Genomic DNA, 21,050 nt, shown 5'->3' with positions numbered 1-21,050 from the left:
AGACAGACAGACAGACAGACAGACGCTCGCAATTTAAAAAATCTAGAATATGTCTAGAGAGAGCGCAACACATTGCCAAGGATACTAAGACAAGGATGAAAAGTAGGAAATAGAAGGTGCGGCAGCAATTAGGCTAATAAGAAGGCACAGGTTTACATTCAGGATTATGCGTGCATCCCTTGTGCAATAATATTACTCCACATGCAATATAAACTTTCCATTTATCACATGCTCTATTCCTCTAGCCATCTCTCATTTTTTCTCATTTGCACACGTAACACTACGTGTGCCGCGCGCGCAATTACGCACAATCTCTCCCTCCCTCCTTCCCCACTGCCACTCAGTCATTCTCTCTCTCCGCACACACACACACGCTCCCTCACTTTTCGTGGGAGAAAGTAAGAAGGGGGAGAGAGAAAGAGAAAGGAGAGAGAGTGATTTCAGGTCTCTGCTCTCTCCACTGTGGGTACTCATATCCACTCCGCTGACCCAATGGAGCTTTAGCACTAGGGATATAAAATCAATATTTATTGCCCGTACCCCTTTTACTATTTAAAATTTGTACATAGCATAGGTAGATATAGGTCACTTATTAAAGAAGCGTTAAAGAGAGGTAAAAGACGTCTCCAGAGGCGAATCTTTTTCTTCTTTTTTTTGCCTCACAGAAGGTCCAGTCGAAACTCTCTTCGACTGACTTTCTGTGAGAGAGGATATCTAATTTGAACATATCCTACCTTATAGTCCAGCGTCAAACAACTAAAAAACTATGGATATTCGAGATTGCCCCTTTCGGAAGAAGCGGAGACCATGGCGCTTGGACTTTTCCTCTTTTGCCTTGGTAACCCTGGTGCTCGCGCTGTGCCAACTACCCGTGGCTCGGGCAGGTAAGATGGCTTTTATTTTTGAGCGTTCCAGTGAGACTTTGTAGCTAAATATTTGTCTGAAATGCCATGCATATTGTACCACATCTCAGAATTGTCAAGCACTGACTGCCTGTACCGTGCTATTTGCTTTCTAAAAGTGATGCTATTTGGCATGATTTCCAACGATTGTAGCCTAGGATTACAGGTGACCTGTGGTAGTTTAGCCTACTGCTAGCCTACATTACCCCAAAACAGTACATTCTGAACAGGGTTTATAACTCATTTAATGTTCTTCTCAAACAATATTTTGAGGCTTTCTTCTTTGTCTTCTTCCTCAAGAGGCGGCGGTGAAACGCGCTGCGGTGAAACGCGCTGCAGTGAAACGCGCTGCGCTGACAGGTGTCAGTCAGTGCGCTATTGCAGTTAGCTGAAGGCTCAACCATTTCGGATATTTAGACGCTTTTTTGTAGTTGTTGTGAATATAATGTTTTATTCTAGATTTGACAATAGCTTTAAACGAAAAAGGTTTTTAAAGGAGAATTAAGTTAGGTTTTTGAAAGTTTTTGACAACCTCGTGCGCCATTGCGCATGGATGAGCTTTTCATTCCAGACGGGGCCATAGGATAGGACGGTGCGTTCAGCAGCCGACATTATACTGAGATAGGCTACTTTGGAGTTCACGTCTGATTTATCGTTCTCTTCACTACTGGATGTAGGTATGTGCGTATGTGGATATACAGTGGCAACGTCAAAGTAATGACGGTGGACGTTATATGGTGACTTGATTAGATATTTATCAGTTCACCCCGGCCCTCCCCATCACCATCGCCTCTCATCACCCTATTGTTGTGTGAGGATGGTTTTGCATTGTAATGGTTGTGTGTATGTACTGTGACAATGGAAGGCTTTTTTTGTATTCCATCCTGTCTTTAGGCCTGCTTGTAACACAGCCCATAACTTACGTTGTTTAACATTGGTCACCTCTATTGTTTTTTTCGGTTTCTAAAAATAGTTACCATTGTTTTTATTAAGTTACTGTATCATGATTGAATCATATTATTGATTTATATGATCCTTTTGAACAATAAGCAGCTTAAAGCGAACAACAGCTTATGCTTAACAATACCCTAATTGACAATGGCCGATCAATACTTTTAATTAGGTCTACTAATAATTAGGCTTTTATAGTCAGTTATCGTTATGATTATAATTCTTTTAATTATACATGGATAACTATTTATTTTGCGATTCAACAGCGTCGATGTTTTTCGAAGAATTTGGTGTCAAAGAATGTCTTCAAGGCAGTACGGTAATTCCGTGATTGACCACTACATTACAACTTGCGCATTTGGATCTTTCCGTCATGTTTAACACAGAGGTACCATTCATTCCCACAATTCTACTAGTGATGCTCTTAGTCAAATATTACTTCTGTAGAATTGAACTTTTATAAATTATTTATTCATTCAGTTGGACATAGGTAACTAATAACAATCTTGGACAATTTGAATAGGTCTACAATTGAACCATTAAAGGTGACACCTTATTATGCTAATATGTTAGCCACTCGTATAATTGTATTATAGCATAACAATAATATCCTACAGTTTTATATAGCAATTGCATATTGAGCTTTATCCCAAATGTACGAGGCCCACGTAAGAAGAGCACTGCTTGTGATGCCTGCATGGGAAACCTCTTGCAAGATATTGGCAATGTAATAGATTAATATAGCCAACATTTTCAAAATAGATAGCTGTTCTCTTCAGGTGCGACATTGGATGAATGCGACTTTATTCTTCAGTTTTGGTTAATGACGCCCTAGGCGTTTTAAGTGGGAATAGATGCTTGTGTGTACCGATGGGGGTTTCTAACATAATGTGTGCGCTCTTATGTTTTCCTTGGCTCGACTTCCAATTTCAGATTGCCGAGCCGATTGCATTTTCCCGTCGTCCGACTGCTGTGTGTATTTTGGAGGAGGAAGTCTGAACATTTTTGCTTTTTATGAATAGGTTATTATACGGGAGTGTGCGCTTCTGCGAGAACTAGTCGGAGAGAGAGCGGTACGGAGAGTGAAAGCGTATGTGTCTCCGTGTATGTTCGCTTTGTACAGTTGTGTTTTTTTTAATGCGTCTGTGAACCCTATGGATTTTTTTCAATTTCGGGTGATGAAGTGCCCCTTTCAAATGAATGTGCACCTCTGTGTCTCTGACACCTTGGACTGTTTTTCTCACGTTATGAACTATATAGAGGGAGTGTGCTTTCAAAAATGCATAAGATAATTTACAAGTTCAGAAGTGCTTTCTCTATATTATAATTACTCAACGAACAGAATATTCGATGGATTCGTATAATCTTCTTTCCATAGTTAGGCACACTTGTGCGCAAGTGTCCTTGCGCACGTTTGTAAGACAAGGCAGTATCTAAACATTCATTCAAACTCCTGCTACTACCCATGCTACTGCGTGATAGCTTCTTGGTTTATGATGTTCACAAATGGCATGTGGATATAGGCTAAACACTAAACAGGTCCCCACCCAGGCAATGAAAGCCCAAATTAGAGATGGTCTGTGCTGTGGCTCCCTCAGAAGGTCTGCCCCTACTGTTTATTCTCATCCCTCTGGGGTAAAAAGTGCGCATATATAGCATGACAGACACAGAGGGTACAAGGAATGAAAGCAGGGTTTTGTAAATGAACAAAATATGTGGGCAATATTTTCTTAACATGGATGTTCCTTAACCTAATTTCAAAGCAATCATTCTCAAAGAACTGTCTGTCTCACTTATTCTAACCAAAACACCTTCCCTCACTTACACCCTCTTTCCCCTGCGCTCTCTCACTCGTTCTCCCCCTAGCAGTCAGAGAGGTAGTGAATAGAGCCACTGTGTGGCCGACGAGTAGGGCCCTGGCTATTTGTCCTCAGCCTGTGCCACAGGCATGCTTGTGGGTGTACGTACGTCTGGGTATTTATCTATGTGTACTCTGCAACTGGATGCGTGTCTTATTGTCCTTTGCCTTGTCTTTTTTCCCCATGTGGGACATATTATTCACATATTTCTTGTTTTCTCTCTCTCTCTCTCTCTCTCTCTCTCTCTCTCTCTCTCTCTCTCTCTCTCTCTCTCTTCCCCTCTCCATCTTTCTCTCCTTGCCTTGGCATGCTTGTTGCTTTTGTCCAGTTGTTGTCTCTGAAGTTGAGCAGTACCATAGCCGCTCTAGCTGCCTCCAACAGTTAGCAGCGGTGGTGGAGATCTCGTCAGACCACCACACTACCTATGGCCTTCCCTGTGGCTCAGTTGGTAGAGCATGGTGTTTGCAACGCCAGCATGGTGTGTGCAACGCCAGGGTTGTGGGTTCGATTCCCACGGGTGGCCAGTACAACAACAAAAAAATGCATGAAATGAAATGTATCCATTCACTACTGTAAGTCGCTCTGGATAAGAGCGTCTGCTAAATGACTAAAATGTAAATGTAAAATGTTTAGTCACAAGGGCCTAGTGTTAGTGTACCATGAGAGGTGTCTGTCTCCTCCGATCACTTATCATGCGATTTGATGAGTGGTTCAGGGTTGGTCAAGAGCCCACAAAGAAAAACCAAAGGGGCATCAAAGCATTCACGATGTGTCATGAACCCACCCCCCCCCAGTTGCCCACTTCGCACACCCAGACCTAGACTTAGACTTGGGGCTTGGTCCAGACTGCGGCCATACTGTAGATTTTAAACGTGCACGACCGAAGGCCCTAACTGTATATCAACCATGTAAAGCTGTAAATCCGAAATCTTGCAGTTCCCATCGCCGCCCACCATAAATGTCATAGTCACGTTTCAGACTAACCGCAGTAGCCCATCAGACTAGACCCCTTCGGACTAGACCCCGTCAGACTAGCGGCATTTTCAGCGCTCTGCTTTTGAGGAGATGATTTGGGTTTTGCGAGAGAGATAGTTAGACATCTTTCCTTCAAGAGTTTTCTGAAAATTTACTTGGCAAAGTGTGCCAAAGCGTAATCATACACTGTCAGTCTAGACCGACTGTTCCTGGTAGACTAATCACTGTCATTTTCCTGGTTGTAGGAAGTGTGTTGGAGTGTCCGGGAACTCAGATGGGTACTTTTGCATGTAGATTTGTATCAATTATTTCAGACTGACAATATTTTATATACGTTTGAAAGCATCAGCTGTCCATTTGTGGACATGCATGAGATGTAAGAATAGAAATGACAGATAATGCATTCTGCTATTGTACAGTCTAATCCGGAACTGAAGTTAGAATTTATGGACCTAGTCATCTAGAATTCTCTTGCTATTTTAGTGTCGTTTTTGATCACGATAAGTGTTTTAGAGACCTATGATTTGCACAATGTATGGTTGCTTTTGTGGACAATTCACGGGAATCCAGACAGTTTCTGTGTTTAAATGGCTGCTTGTACGGTCTATACCACCCCTGACCCCCTTCATATAACATAGAGGGCCATTTAGAGATGAAAAATCATAGCCTGCCATCGTCTCCCACCTCACATGATGTTCGAATTCGAGACAATGTTCACCGATAAAGATTTCAAAATGTTAGGTGATTTTCAGAACGGAATTTCCCAATTCGGATGGGCTGTTTCCAAGGGTCTCCATAAACGATGATGATACCTTATTGTTCTGTAATCTGCATAGTTCCACAGCACTATTTAACAAGGCTGACTTTATCACCATTCTTAGTCTCAGTGGCAAATTGGGCTTAAGCTCTTTGCTATACTTTGCTAAAGTCTGGTTTGATTTCACTGTTTTATTTTTAAAAAATCAAGAGAGTCGCACACTCTGTGTATAAACTCTCAGTCATTTATTGGGTAAAACACTGTTTACCAGTCAGACTCATGGTTCTGGCAGCTATGTAACATTACAAAGTGACAACTGTTTATGTTGTATATCTATATAAGGCATTGAATTTGGACTTACATGTAAAGCAAAGTTGTGGAGCCCCTGGTTAGGATGTGGGACAAGTTAAGCCATGTGTTTAACATGGAAAGGCACTAACTTGTTACTCCCTGAGTTGGGATTCTTGCTTGTGTTTCTGTTGGATACTAGGCCTAACTGCCAAGAAGACATGTGCAGTATCTTAGCCTTCCAACTTTGCTTCAGTTCTTTATTTGGCAGTGGCTGTCTGGGCTTGTATGTTTTAGTAGGCCACCAAGGCCTATCATATTGTGGTCCGCGTATCCTCCCTTAGGGCTAATCCTATCCTAGGCCCAACTGAGTCACTGGCTGAACTGGACCACATCGTCACGGTCCACGTTGGCACTCTGCGGTAGAACTGCCGATCGGGGATAGGCCTACTTTTTGAAGCATAGGGCAATGGTTAGGTTTAAATCTTCCTAGCCTGGTTAAACCAGACAGAACGCTACGCTCGAAGTAAAACATTAGTGAACGTACCACTCAGTCTGTTTTAACCAGGCTATAGCTAATCCACCTCCTCACTAGCTTTATATTAAACAGAATGAGCTATGATTCACCACTGTCCACCATGCTGTCCTGCTTGTCTTATCCTACCATTCACCCAGAGTTGCTTGAGGGTACGATCCCTTACGTAGAAGAATGAGGGCTTCCCTATGTTATGCTTTATAGCATTGACTTGTGATCTTCTTTATAGCACCTATTGTGATCTTCTACTCTACTGAATGTCAGACAAAATAAAGTGCAACCCTTACTAGGTTAGTTCTAAGCTGTAGTCAGGGGGGCTACAGTAGATTGTCTGATAATGTGATCTCCTGTCTAGTAATGTCTCTGTCGAATGAAACATGTTTGGAGATATCCATGACCATATTAGGACCAGACATGGAGGTGTGTTAGCTAGGCTGTTTGAAACGTTGATCATACCCAACACTGTATGTACATGACCGACGACAAGTGGTTTCTTTAATTGTATGATATGGCAAAGTTTCATCAGTGGTTTTGTGGAATGGTTTGATGGTTAGAAGTCGTTAGAAGTTTCTCAACTTGAGGTTGAGTTCGTCAATCTTCAATAGTCTCTTACACTTTAACCCCAGGCAACTCTTCCAAACATTTTACCTCACTTTGAAATCTCTACTGCAGTGACAAGTTGTGCGTTCTTTCATATTAAATCGTAATTGTATATAAATATATGTATAGCATATGTCTCAATAGCTCCTTTTTATAGTGCGGGTGGTTATAATGGATTTTCTGTCTGTGTACATGGATGATTATAAATACATTATAACTATAGAGAATGATACAAATTATAGGCCTAACCTCCAGTCTGAGCTGAACACACACGCCTAACTGGTGTGGTTGGCTGGAGAGAACGATAGAGTGAGAGTTCAAAGAGAGGAAATCGAGGACAAACTTGGATTTGGTCGGGGTCCTTTCTCGAAGGCAAGAATCATCTTCCATGTCCTCTATGTTTTAACTCTTTTCGCTTCCTATTTTTGTCTCCTTCTCATTCCATCCTGTCTGCAACTCTTTTCTGTTGTCTCTCTCTTTGTTTTTCTCACTGTCTCTCTCTCTCTCTAACAATGTCCGTTTGGTGTGGCAGTAAAGGTCAGAGGTCAAGGTTTCAGGCTGCGGGTCTGTCTGGTATCTGGCGCCGTACGAGGAGGCCCCAGAAGAAAGAGCGAAAGGAGCGGGGGTGGAGGCGGGAAACAAGAGGTTACCCACGGGGTGAGGTGAAGAACGCTCCTCAGTCATGGTTCTCACCCTCCTTGTTTAACGTTGGACAGTGTTACAAAAGTCTAGAGGGTCATCTGGAGTGTGACTGGTCTGGTCTGCAGTGTTTTCAAAGGGCTAACAGGAGTCCTTATTCTACCTGACAGACAATCACGTCTGCTCTACACAGTACTTTTCTATCTGAGCGTTCTTGTCACGTTTCACCCTCCTTTCTGACAGCTGTCAGGAGAGTTCTGTGTCTGACCTAGCCCCATCTAGTGGTCAATTAAGTTAATTACATTAATAAAGCAGCCGTCCCCTCCTGTTTCAAATCAATCAAATCATATTTATTTACCTGCACTTCATTACGTTGCACTACATTTTCCAATTGTCTTACATTTAGAATAGTTTTGATTGGGCTTAGTGCTATATGTGAATATTTTTTCTTCATAATTAGACCTGCATATAAAAGACACCATGAACAATTTCTAACATCCTGGTTTATAATGGATGGAGCATATGTACATGTATGTAGGCTATTTCCATGAAAGAAAATGGATAGGCTAGTTCAATGACTGTGTGATTGGGTAATGTGATTCCATAATCACTGTAGCTCACTATCCGGTGTATGTGACAATAACACATCGCTTTTTGTTTTACTACGTTGCTGTGAATAAAGCAACGTGAAGGACAATAGAAGATTCTCATTTACAGTACAGGGTGTTAACTCCCTTGACACACCCGGTACTCCTCTTTAATGACGCGGTGTACAGGGTGGTCTCTACTCTGTGACCATACGTGGTTAAAGGGGAGGGCGATTGAAGAAAGAAAGCAGGCAAAGAGAAAGCGGGGGCTTGCCTGCGTTCCTGCGTTCCTGCCTTGTCTAACCCCGTCTGGCTCCATATTTTCCGCTACTTGTCCCGCGTTTATGTTTTTGGGGTGGGGGGGTTGTGTATTTCTGACGTTATATTTTGGTTCGTTCTCCTCTCCCAAGGCCTACTGACAGGAAGGGCCCATTGGGCAGAGCAGAGGTGAGCGGGCGGAGACAGAGGTGCTCATTGTGCGCGTGTTCCTGCGATGGAGTCTGACACAGGCCGTGCTGTCCGCGGTTTCTCTCCTCCCCCTCTCTCGTCCCTCTCTCACTGTCGCTCTCATCCTCTCTCTCTTTCTCCTTCTCTCTCTCCCTCTTTCTACCCCCTTCTCTCTCGTTCTCTCCCGCTCTCCTCCCCGTCTCGTTCTCCCAGTTCCTGTTTTGGAGAGTTAATGGGGCATTACAATATCACTCTCCCACTCTCTGTCTGTAGAGAATTCCCCCTCTGCTACACCGTTGATCCCTCCTCTTCTCTCTCTCTCTCTCTCTCTCTCAGTTAGTGTGCTGCTAATAGACTGTGGTCCCGATTCTCTGAGTCAATATTAACGCACCATTTGAGAGTTCACCATAAATATTGTCATCTGAGGCCTTCAAACATGTTGCTAGCAGGGTGTCACCTAAACACAATTAGCCTGGATTGGATCATTGTGATGAAAATGATATAATATCATATGGTCCAGTTCATTGGTATTGAGACTCCAATGCAGAGTACAGGCTGGCTTATGGGGGCATTTTTCAATGATCAAAAGATACATTCCTATTCCAGGCTAGGATTGCTTTTCTCTTTCATTTCAAAGTGCTATTTATTAAAGTGGCTGGAAACGGCTATAGTAAATGTGGCTTACTGTTTTTTGAATGTAATGGCAACATTAAAGGTCTGTGGTAGTTCAGTCATTCCAAAACTTCCTGCCTGTAAAATGCTTGACTGGCTTCATAAGGATATTAGGACTAGTGTCAGTGCAGGGTGCGCTATAAATGAAACTTTGCCGCCCACTAACAGTATAGAAAAATTTACCTAGCATTTTACCTAACACAGACAGGGCAGCCAAGACCAACTCTGACTGCAATAATACAACCTTGAGAAAAGTCCCTCCACTGAAACATAGTGAAGAAAGATGGGAGTACCTAACTTGTTTAGACTGTACACACTGCTCTCCTGTTGGAGTGTCTAGGAACTTAGTCACATTCCTGAACCAACCAAGGCCCCCATTTCGGCTAAATTGGTAACTAGGTGGAGTCAAAACGATTACTCCTGCTAGGTAATAGAGCGTGTTTGAAGTAATAAGTGCTTTGTTGAGTACATGAATTCAAGCATGCCTTCTTGCATTGCAAGAATTATCTCAGAAACTCTGCTTCCTGGTTTGATTGAATAAGGCTGTAGCATTCCACATCTTATCCAACCAAGTCTTACTTGGGCAGAATAGACAGGTTCAATGTGGCACATTGAGTGAGGGCCTGTTTCCCAGATTAAGCCTAGTCTTAGCTAAAGAGCACACTAAATGGAGAATCTCTGTTGAAAGTGCTTTTTAGTCCAGATGTAGGCTTAATGTAGACCTGGGAACCTGGCCCTGAGGAGTCAGCCCATTGGTTTAGGCCTGGGAAACTGGCCCTGAGGAATCAGCCCATAGGCCTGGGAACCTGGCCCTGAGGAGTCAGCCCATTGGTTTAGGCCTGGGAAACTGGTCCTGAGGAATCAGCCCATAGGCCTGGAAAACTGGCCCTGAGGAGTCAGCCCATTGGTTTATGCCTGGGAAACTGGCCCTGAGGAGTCAGCCCATTGGTTTAGGCCTGGGAAACTGGCCCTGAGGAGTCAGCCCATTGGTTTAGCCAAGCAAAGTATGGGTGACAGACAGTCATACCTGGTATGGAGGCACGATGTGAGATTGGCGGTGATGTCTGCGGTCGGTTTATTCTGTTTGCACAGACTTCCATGACTCAGCACTATCACATTTATGGCACTTGTTATATTTGCTTGACAGACACTGGTTGAATAGAGGAGCCTGTTCCTCAGGTTAGATAGATGGTGGACTAGACTTGGGGACCTTCTATTGCCGTAAAAGCTTTTTGCATGTATTATTCTTACAGAAATAGTTATGTCTATGATCCTTTGACCTCCGGATGAGTGTAGGTGTAGGATATAGCCCTAATATTGAATCTACAAATCTAACTGGAATGGTTGTTGTCTGTGGTGGTGGGTCTCAGACCACGACCTATAAAGAAACATATATATATATATATATATATATGTAAGGCGATTCTAGTCAATTGGTTTCAATGTCAAAGCTATATCATGATAGAGTCCATTCATGAAGATGTGACAAAGCATCACGACCATAACTCCATGCAGTTTTGTTTATTAACCCTCTCTCTCTCTCCGTCTCTCCTCAGATCCAGTGGATGTGTTGCGGATGCTGCAGCTGCCCTCTCTCCCCGAAGGGGTGCGGAAGGTTCCAGGCTTCTGCACCTCCCGCCGTGCCGGCACCGCTGACCACGCCTACCGCATCACCAAGAAGGCCCAGATCTCTGCCCCCACCAATCAGCTCTTCTCAGGTACAGTACCTCTATATCCATGTCTAACTAGGGTCCTGTTCATTAGGCACCAAACGGAAGAAAACGGATTCAAACAGGGAGGGACTACATGGACTTTCCTAATAAGAAACGTTCATTTTTGTTTTCCGTTGCAAAGCGCTTTAAAATGTCTTCCGTTGGGTGCCCTAATGAACACGACCCAGGCCTCAACTGGACTGAAGCTACAACATACCTCATCTCTCAGGTTGACTTGGAAAGATGTGGTCGACATTACCTGTAAATGGGATGGATTGCTGAAATTATGGAAACAGACTGGGGCATACAACTTATGCCACGTGCATTCTGTGAATTTATTTTTGTAATGTGTCATGATTGCTATTTTTGTCTCTTTTGGTGGTTCTTATCATTGTTGTTCGGTTTTAGGGTTTATTTTCATCCTACAATTACCATAAGGAGGTTTGTTGGGCCATAACTTTGCAGCTTTAGTACTAGATTGCTTTTGCGTTAGGCATATAATTATTTCGTGCAAGAGCATGTGAAATGTAAATGCCTTTGGAAGAGCCTAAACAAATGAAGGGCCAACTAACTATCGTCTGAGACCCTGAAGCGCGCTAGGATTGTAAGTAGCACTTATGTGGTTGAAAGATATCCTGAAAAGTCAGAAGCTCGTTTTCTTGGTCTGGGTTTTAGATTTTTCGACACCCACCTCTTATGTCTGTTCACACTTCAATCCTTCAAACCCTCACCTTTAAGATCCAATAAAATGTGCAGCTGTCTACACTTAGACACCCCTAACTCTAATTTGTCATCAGTCGTCTACCCCGCTCCTGTGTCTAATATCCTTCTTCCCTCAATGCCTCCCTCTCTCCCCTCTTCCTTCTTTCCTCTATGCCTCTTTCTCCTCTTTTCCTCCCTTCATGCCCCCCCCCTTCAGGTCGTTTCCCGGAGAACTTCTCCATCATGGCTCTGGTCAAGGCCCATGCGGGCCTCCAGGCCTTCCTGTTATCCATCTACAGTGAGCAGGGTGTCCAGCAGCTGGGTGTGGAGCTGGGACGCTCCCCCGTCTTCCTGTACGAGGACCAGACCGGCAAGCCCGCCCCCGAGGACTACCCCCTCTTCAGCGGCGTCAACCTGGCCGACGGCAAGTCAGTAACAACGCGTCCCGCGGCTCTGTGTGTGTGTGTGTGCCTGTGTCAGTATTTGCATGTGTACTGGGTTTGTTTGATGGACTACGGTTTTCAGTGTTTGCATGCATGGTTGTTTTTGTTTTATGCAACTGCATTACATCATATGAATATCTTCTTGATTAGTCAGATTTTGCAGGGTTGTTATGAGATTTGACACATTTTGCCTCAGTGTCCCAGAACAGTGGTTTTCAAACCTCTCCTAAAGGACCCCCAGACATTTCACAATTTTGTTGTAGCCCTGAACTAAGTCACCGATTCAACTTATCAAGGGCTTGATAATTAGTTGACAAGTTCAATCTGGTGTGCTAGCTCTGGAATAGTTCAAATACATGGAACGGCTGGGGGTCCCATATGTTTTTCTCTCACACACACACACACACACACACACACACACACACACACACACACACACACACACACACACACACACACACACACACACACACACACACACACACACACACACACACACACACACACACACACACACACACACACACACGTACAACTTACACTGTATACATTGGGGTTTCCTTTAATTAAGCAACCCCCTCCAGCACATTACACAGTTGTGCTTTACCTCCTCCCTGCCTGTAGGTGGCACCGCATCGCTATCTCCGTGTCGAAGAAGAACGTCACCCTGCTCCTGGACTGTAAGAAGCGCATGACCAGGGCCCTGCCTCGCAGCAACAGCCCCGTGGTGGATACCAAGGGCATCACCGTGTTCGGAGCACGCCTGCTGGACGATGAGGTCTTCCAGGTCAGAGGTCACACAGTTAGTTACTAGTGCCATAGAGATATACATGACACTAGTACCATAGAGATATACATGACACTAGTACCATAGAGATATACATGACACTAGTACCATAGAGATATACATGACTCTAGTACCATAGAGATATACGACACTAGTATCGTAGAGATATACATGACACTAGTACCATAGAGATATACATGACACTAGTACCATAGAGATATACATGACACTAGTACCATAGAGATATACATGACACTAGTACCATAGAGATATACATGACACTAGTACCATAGAGATATACATGACACTAGTACCATAGAGATATACATGACACTAGTACCATAGAGATATACATGACACTAGTACCATAGAGATATACATGACACTAGTACCATAGAGATATACATGACACTAGTACCATAGAGATATACGACACTAGTATCGTAGAGATATACATGACACTAGTACCATAGAGATATACATGACACTAGTGCCATAGAGATATACATGACACTAGTACCGTAGAGATATACATGACACTAGTACCATAGAGATATACATGACACTAGTACCATAGAGATATACATGACACTAGTGCCATAGAGATATACATGACACTAGTACCATAGAGATATACATGACACTAGTACCATAGAGATATACATGACACTAGTGCCATAGAGATATACGACACTAGTACCATAGAGATATACATGACACTAGTGCCATAGAGATATACATGACACTAGTACCGTAGAGATATACATGACACTAGTACCATAGAGATATACATGACACTAGTACCATAGAGATATACATGACACTAGTACCATAGAGATATACGACACTAGTACCATAGAGATATACATGACACTAGTACCATAGAGATATACATGACACTAGTACCATAGAGATATACCTGTCCCAATATTATTAGACTGCTATCTTCTCTCGTCTCCTCTCCTTCCTGAACATTGATAGGTTGAAAGGAATGTGGAGGCTCCTGGGACACGGTTACCATTACTGTCTGTTGTAGTGGTAGCACTTTCATTAAGATCTGCTTCAGTAAATAGGCAACCATGTTATGTTATTACCAAGCTGAACCACTCAATAATGTTCTTCATTAACCTTCATGTTGTTCTTCTTCTTGTTTGTCCAGCAAAAACCTGATCAACCCTTCTCCCTTCATAGGCAGCGGATCTGCTTTCAGCTCAGGAACTGATTTAAATCATATTACTTCTCATTTCAACGAGGCTTTCTGTTGGTCTTCTATTTCCCACAGGGCGATATCCAGCAGCTGCTGATTGCATCCAACCCTCAGGCTGCTTATGACTTCTGTGAACACTACAGCCCCGACTGTGACTCCCCCCTACCCAAGACCCAGTCCCAGGACCCCAACACATACGTGAGTAACACAGCAAAACACCACATACACTGAACAGTAACCTGGAAGTGAATTAGGATTCACCAATGCACCACCACGAGTCACAACAGTTTTCTACAGTACGTTTACCACTTAGTATCAATGGAGCTCACATCTCTAGAGTCTCTCTATGCAGTCCAGCTACTTCAAACATCACGACCACAGCATGAAGCAACTCAGGACCACACAACCCAGTGCAACACAACACAGGATAGCATAGTGCAGTACAATACTGCTATCCTAAGCCCCAGTATACACTGATATGAAGGGATGTCCACACAAACCCCTCTGCTCACTAAAGGCAGTGAGGCCTCATCATCCCCAGCCATCTACAGCTCCAGGAAGTCATCAAAGTGCTGCTCTGTCCTCTCGCATTATGTGTTTGTATCTATCCACTTTCCTCCTCGCCTATGTGTGTTCTGAGGGAATTCAATTAAAGCAGAGCCCTTTCTTTACCACCACAAACAATACAAAATAAAAACAAGGCCGTAGTACTTCAGTAATACAAGAAAACTGATGAGAAACTGATCAGAAGTCAATTCATGCCATTTGTTTCCTCTTGGGGAAAAGTGTCATTTTTAATTTGTTTGGGTTTGTTGAAATCCTGATGCAAGACTTATTTCAATATAGACACACAAGCATTGAATCGCAGTTGATTTGAACTCAACTTGAATAAAAGGCTGTTTTAGAACAAAATGGAAGACAGAAAGGTCGGGGAAAGAGGATGATACAAGTAGCCTGCTTCTCTACATTTCATTTCATGACTATAAGGAGAAGTATCGCATTGGATGCACCGATCACAGAAAACATGTATTAGAAATGCTGCTGTTGAATGAATATAAATCGGTGTGGTTTTATTCATTGCGTTTGTTTTCTCATTCATTAAGATCCTCCTTGTGTCTCCATTACTAGCTCTCCAGACATTAATCAACACATGGAGTCCTAATGAATCGAAAAACATTGCTTTTTTTTTCTTTTCCAATGCACTCATCCCCAACACATTTCCCCCTTCATTTCTCCTTTCTTGCCTTCCTGTCCACCCCTTCTACTTTTCTCTGCCTTTGAAACTCACTCTTCGCCCCTCCTGTCCTTCATTCCACTGCCTCCATTCCTCTGCCTGTACGACCCTCTTGCCCACACCCCCATCTCTCTCAGTACTTTGATGAGGAGTAAGATGACCATCAGTACCTCTATTATTATTATTGGGAAACAACAGCCCCACCCCCCACCCCCACCCCCCACCCCTCTGTCCACCTCACCTCCCCCCGACCAAGGGGCCATACTCAACAGGAGGGAGAGAGGAGGGAGAGAGAGAGAGAGGCACAGAGAAAGAGGTGTGAAGGCAAATAGGGTTCAGGCTCAGTACATGAAAAGAATGACATAATTTTTTCTTACTGTAAGACATCCCTTTTGTAAGTTAAATTTGTAAGTTAAATTTATTTCAATATCATATTAAAGAAGTTTAGGTCACCAGGCCTCTCTCCCTGTCACTCTGTTTCTCCATACTCTCCTCTGTTATACTACCCTTCTCATGGTGTCATTCACATGACCACTCATCCTCTGACATCACCTCTTTACACCTCACCTATCACATTGTATTAACATTGTGTTATTAATGTTGTATTAATGTAATTTACATGTTGTCATTGTCATATATATGATGTGGGGGCACTGGGGGACCAGGTACAGCACACACACCTCTCTCCCTTATTCTCTGGCCACACTGCCCCTCTCTCCCTTATTTTCTGGCCACACTGTCCCTCTCTCCCTTATTCTCTGGCCACACTGCCCCTCTCTCCCTTATTCTCTGGCCACACTGCCCCTCTCTCCCTTATTTTCTGGCCACACTGTCCCTCTCTCCCTTATTCTCTGTCCCACTGCCCCCTCTCACTTATTTTCTGGCCACACTGCCCCTCTATCCCTTATTCTCTGGCCACACTGCCCCTCTCTCCCTTATTCTCTGGCCACACTGCCCCTCTCTCCCTTATTCTCTGTCCCACTGCCCCTTTCTCCCGTATTTTCTGGCCACACTGCCCCTCTATCCCTTATTCTCTGGCCACACTGCCCCTCTCTCCCTTATTCTCTGGCCACACTGCCCCTCTCTCCCTTATTCTCTGTCCCACTGCCCCTTTCTCCCGTATTTTCTGGCCACACTGCCCCTCTCTCCCTTATTCTCTGTCCCACTGCCCCTTTCTCACGTATTTTCTGGCCACACTGCCCCTCTCTCCCTTATTCTCTGTCCCACTGCCCCTCTCTCCCTTATTCTCTGTCCCACTGCCCCTCTCTCCCTTATTCTCTGGCCACACTGCCCCTCTCTCCCTTATTCTCTGTCCCACTGCCCCTTTCTCCCTTATTTTCTGGCCACACTGCCCCTCTCTCCCTTATTCTCTGTCCCACTGCCCCTCTCTCCCTTATTCTCTGGCCACACTGCCCCTCTCTCCCTTATTCTCTGGCCACACTGCCCCTCTCTCCCTTATTTTCTGGCCACACTGCCCCTCTCTCCCTTATTCTCTGTCCCACTGCCCCTCTCTCCCTTATTCTCTGGCCACACTGCCCCTCTCTCCCTTATTCTCTGGCCACACTGCCCCTCTCTCCCTTATTCTCTGGCCATACTGCCCCTCTCTCCCTTATTCTCTGTCCACACTGGGCCGGACCAACTGTCAAGAGAAGGAAGGAAAATGAATGAATACAAAACAATGGACTTTATATATTTTGCTATCATTTTTTGCAATTGCTCATATGATTATTACCCTCAACTTGGAAATAACAACCTAATGCAGTACATGTTTTGTATGAAAGTAAGCATTAAAGAGAGACTCATACGTCATATCACTGGGTCTGAGTCTCAGTTTGATTCTCAGTTATGACAAAACAATGGAGCATTTGTATAAAATGACTAGCTGAGGATGCTGAAGGATTATTCAACTCAGACAGCAGTGGGTGAGAAAGGGCTGTCATGTATCAGATGTGTCTGTATTAACATCATTTGCATGTCTGATTCATTATGGGATTAACCACTGCATTTCTGCTTTTCATATGTATAAATGTTACTGCATGCTTCCACATATTTGACTATGTAATCGGTCTACCTGTCTTTTGGTCAATATAAGGTATCAATGTGTCTGTCCCCCTGTACATCCATGGTTATGCATTTCCCCTGGATCTGGCATAAATATGCCCCTGTCTGCCCATTTGTCTGTCAATCTCTCTGTGCCTCAGTTTAACTGTCTGTCTAAATACCTGTGTTTTTCAATGTCCCTTTTCTGTTGCCCATATCTCATTATGTGTAATATACATGTTTCCCACAGCATGTCCAATGAGCTATTCTCTACATATATGCACACACACTGTACATATTTTTGTATTTGCCTGAATTTGAATATATATGTTCCCATCTGTGTATTTTCTTCACTAGTTGAAATATCAGATCACGGCCCAGTAAAACAAACTTTTGTTCGCCTGACACCCAATGCTGCTGCTTCTCTGTGGCTATAAGCTCACAGCTCTCTCGCAGTTGGACGGCTCAGTGCATCAGAGGCTACAGCTTTACCTGACCGTTACATCCCCAGTGCCTCCGCAAGCCACAGGCTCCATTTGTCATTAGCACAGAGATGCTGCTTTTTTAATATGGAGAATGGCATTACTGGAGAGATCAGCATCCATTGCACTATAGGAGCTGAGTATTACACATTGTATTACATTGACTTCCAAAATATAATTCTACACTGACCCCTGTTGTAATTTAAGTCTTGTCATTGGCACATAGCACCATTCCTACCTTGCTCCGATTAGTCAAGGTTTCAATTGGCTTTAAAATGCTCAGTTCCCATCTTTCCTGTGCTACATTGAAACAGCTTTTCTTTATAGGAACTGTAAAGCACCTTTGCCCACTTTCTGCTGTATCCAGTAATGCCAGAACAGTCTCAGTAAATCACCCAAGCCTAAACCATCTTTAAATCACTGTCTCAAAACATCCACCTTTGTCTTTCTCTCTCCATCTATCCATCCCTTGTGCTTTCATCCCTTCCCACCCCCCAATGTATCTCTCTACCTCTCCTCTCTCTCAACACCCACCCTCACAAACTACAACACAACACAACCAACACACATGCACAACAGAAGGGTGCCAATGGCAATGCTGACAAACGCAAACCTGTGGTAGTTAAGGCAGACAAACCTATAGTCGTTAAGGCGGACAAACCTATAGTCGTTAAGGCAGACAAACCTATAGTCGTTAAGGCGGCCAAACCTATCGTCGTTAAGGCGGCCAAACCTATCGTCGTTAAGGCAGAAAAACCTGTAGTTGTTAAGGCGGACAAACCTATAGTCGTTAAGGCTCCCAAACCTGTAGTAGTTAAGTCGGCAAAACCTGCCTCATCCAAACCTGCGAAAGCAGAGCATGCCAAGCTTGAGGCCACAGCCAAACCAACTAAAGCCGTACCTGCTGCCACCAAGCCCACCAAAGCCGAGCTTTACCCGGCCAAACCAGCCAAAGCCAAACCTACTGCAATTGAAGTCCTCCTGAACAAGATCAAACCCAGTACAGTCACACCAGTGGCCAAGCCCACACCTGCTGCGAAAAAGGGCGAAAAAAAAGTTAATGGCAAGCCTATAGTTGAGAAGAGAGTAAATGGTGAGGCCAAAATCAATGGCAATGCCAAACCTATAATTGAGAAGAAAGTAAATAGTAATTCCAAGGTCAATGACAAACCTGTAGTTGAGAAGAAAGTAAATGGTGAGGCCAAAGTTAATGGCAATGGTAAAACCGCTGAGGATAAGAAAGTGAGTGGTAATGGCAAAAGCGGCAGTGACAAAAAAGCTAATGGCAATACAGAAGCAGCAAAACCTGAAACCACTAAAGCCCAGCCAAAAAAAGAAGTCACTAAAGTTAAAGTAGAAAAAACTGTGGTCAGCAAAGTGAAACCAGCAAAAGCAGAAACCAAAGTAGTGGTAGCAAAAACCGAAGTCAAAGTTAAAGTAGTAAAAACCGAGGTCACAAAGGTTAAGGAAGCGAAAACTGAGATCACTAAAGTCAAACCAAGAGAGTCAGTTGTCATCAAAGTTCCTCCCTTCCTCAAACCTGCACCGAAGAAAGAGCTGCCAAGCCCAGAACCTGCTTCCCCTAAGCCAGAGAGAACCAAGGTGGTGCTTGATGTAAATAACGTCAAATCGATGACCCAAAAAATGCCTCCCTTCGGCAAGACTGCATACAGTGGCACCGTCATCCCTGTGCCGGAAAAACCAAAGAAGAAAACGGGCAACGGTTATCAACAGGTACAAACAAAGAGCCCATGGTGGCAGTCCAGAGCTGTATCTTCCAGCTATCCCTTCTGGGAACCAGGTCGTTCTCCATCCAGATTTTACTGCAAATGTCTGTTCAACAAGCAGGCTTGTAGTTCTGCTTTAAATGGATGATAGTTTTAGTGCCTCGTTTTAGGTGTAAGAGTTTATACTTTTTTAGGCACACTTTTCAAATGAATTTGGTCCGCGGAGAAGATTTTTATACAACGATACATACCTTCACTATGGGTATGTGACGTACATAGATTACAGTAAAACTAAAAAGCTGTGAGCCTTATTTGTTTCATATTCATATCTATATAAGAAGTAACTGTTTTATACTTGTCTAAATGATACATATAATTTACACATCTTGGATTTAACATCTATAAAGCTAAAACGCACAGTTAAACGTTCTTGATGAATTTGCATTCATTGTGACTGCAATGCTTTTTTTCGACTGATCCACTAACAGCTATAGAATTGAGTGTAAAAACCTAGCTGGGTGGTGGACTACCTGGTCCTCAGAAAGGAAGTTGGCTCATACCAACCTGGACCCTCTCCTCCGTTTATATATCATATGATCAGTATGATGGTGAGAACCTATATGATATAGCGGTGTAACAGACTGTCATATTGAAGCATGGCTATCTGAACAGTCTCCTCTCCGTTTCCTTACAAACTCCCCTTCAAAGCTCCTGAAACTCAGAACCTGTTCTCAGCGTTCACACAAGGCCTGTTGTGTCTTTTTTATCATTCCGTTATAATGAGTGGTGCGCTAGTGAAGTGATTGACCTGTGTGCATGCGTTTCTTACACAGAAGAAGGAGACATAAAACATATGTACCCACACAATCTGTAGACAATACAATACAACTTTTCCCATTTCTCTCTCTTCTCCCAAACGTGGGTTCTCTCGAAGACGTGTCCCTGTCTTGATCATATTTGAATGAAATATGAATGAAGCAGTCTCACAGAAGCTAAGCACGCTAAACATGCTTAGGTTTCAGTTCAACTCCACTCAGTGCACATCGTAGACTCTGGCTCAATTACTATTAACTTGCAAGTCGAATTGAGATGGGCGAGTATGTCAATGTAATGAAGCTCTAAGATGGTAAAGAAAAATGTATGTCAAAGCCATATGTATTACAGTTATCAGATAAGTGTGTACTGATTTGAAAAATGAGTAAGTATTTAGTTATTGTGAATATCTCTGCTCTGAGGTTATTTAGAACTCGTTGAACTTGTTCTGTGAGGCTGCTTTTTGTGGTTGAAACTTTTTCCCATGTCTCTGGTTAAAGTCTTTCCCACTTCATAGAGGAGACCAAACAAAATATGCATCCACTATTAATAACAGTGATAATCCATCTCACCAGGATTGGTCAAGTTGAGGCCTTCTCTAACCTTCTGACATCAGCAGAAGAGCAGACTTGACCTAATGAACCTATCGTGGCTTTGTGGCTCTTCTTTTTTTTTTTTTACAGATGTTTTT

General features: G+C 43.4%; 1 protein-coding gene across 5 annotated transcripts in view; it reads left to right on the top strand.

The window, feature by feature from the left end:
* Positions 1-367: 367 nt before the first annotated feature.
* LOC106569953 (collagen alpha-1(XI) chain-like) overlaps positions 368-21,050 on the top strand; it is a 44,644-nt gene continuing 23,961 nt past the window's right edge. For 2 of the 5 annotated variants that reach the window (XM_014141734.2, XM_045694668.1), the window contains exons 1-5: positions 372-884; positions 10,769-10,930; positions 11,844-12,054; positions 12,694-12,856; positions 14,139-14,261. In XM_014141734.2, coding sequence (XP_013997209.1) covers positions 767-884; positions 10,769-10,930; positions 11,844-12,054; positions 12,694-12,856; positions 14,139-14,261 — 777 coding nt within the window. In that variant the 5' untranslated portion in view covers positions 372-766. Of the gene's footprint in view, positions 885-10,768; positions 10,931-11,843; positions 12,055-12,693; positions 12,857-14,138; positions 14,262-18,398; positions 19,554-21,050 lie in introns of all 5 variants that reach the window. The other 3 variants (XM_014141732.2, XM_014141733.2, XM_014141735.2) reach the window with 3 other exon arrangements.

Source organism: Salmo salar, chromosome ssa14 (assembly GCF_905237065.1).
Source record: "Salmo salar chromosome ssa14, Ssal_v3.1, whole genome shotgun sequence".
Taxonomy (NCBI): domain Eukaryota; kingdom Metazoa; phylum Chordata; class Actinopteri; order Salmoniformes; family Salmonidae; genus Salmo; species Salmo salar.
Note: the sequence above shows the minus strand (reverse complement) of the source record. Positions and strands in the feature narration are given on the sequence as shown.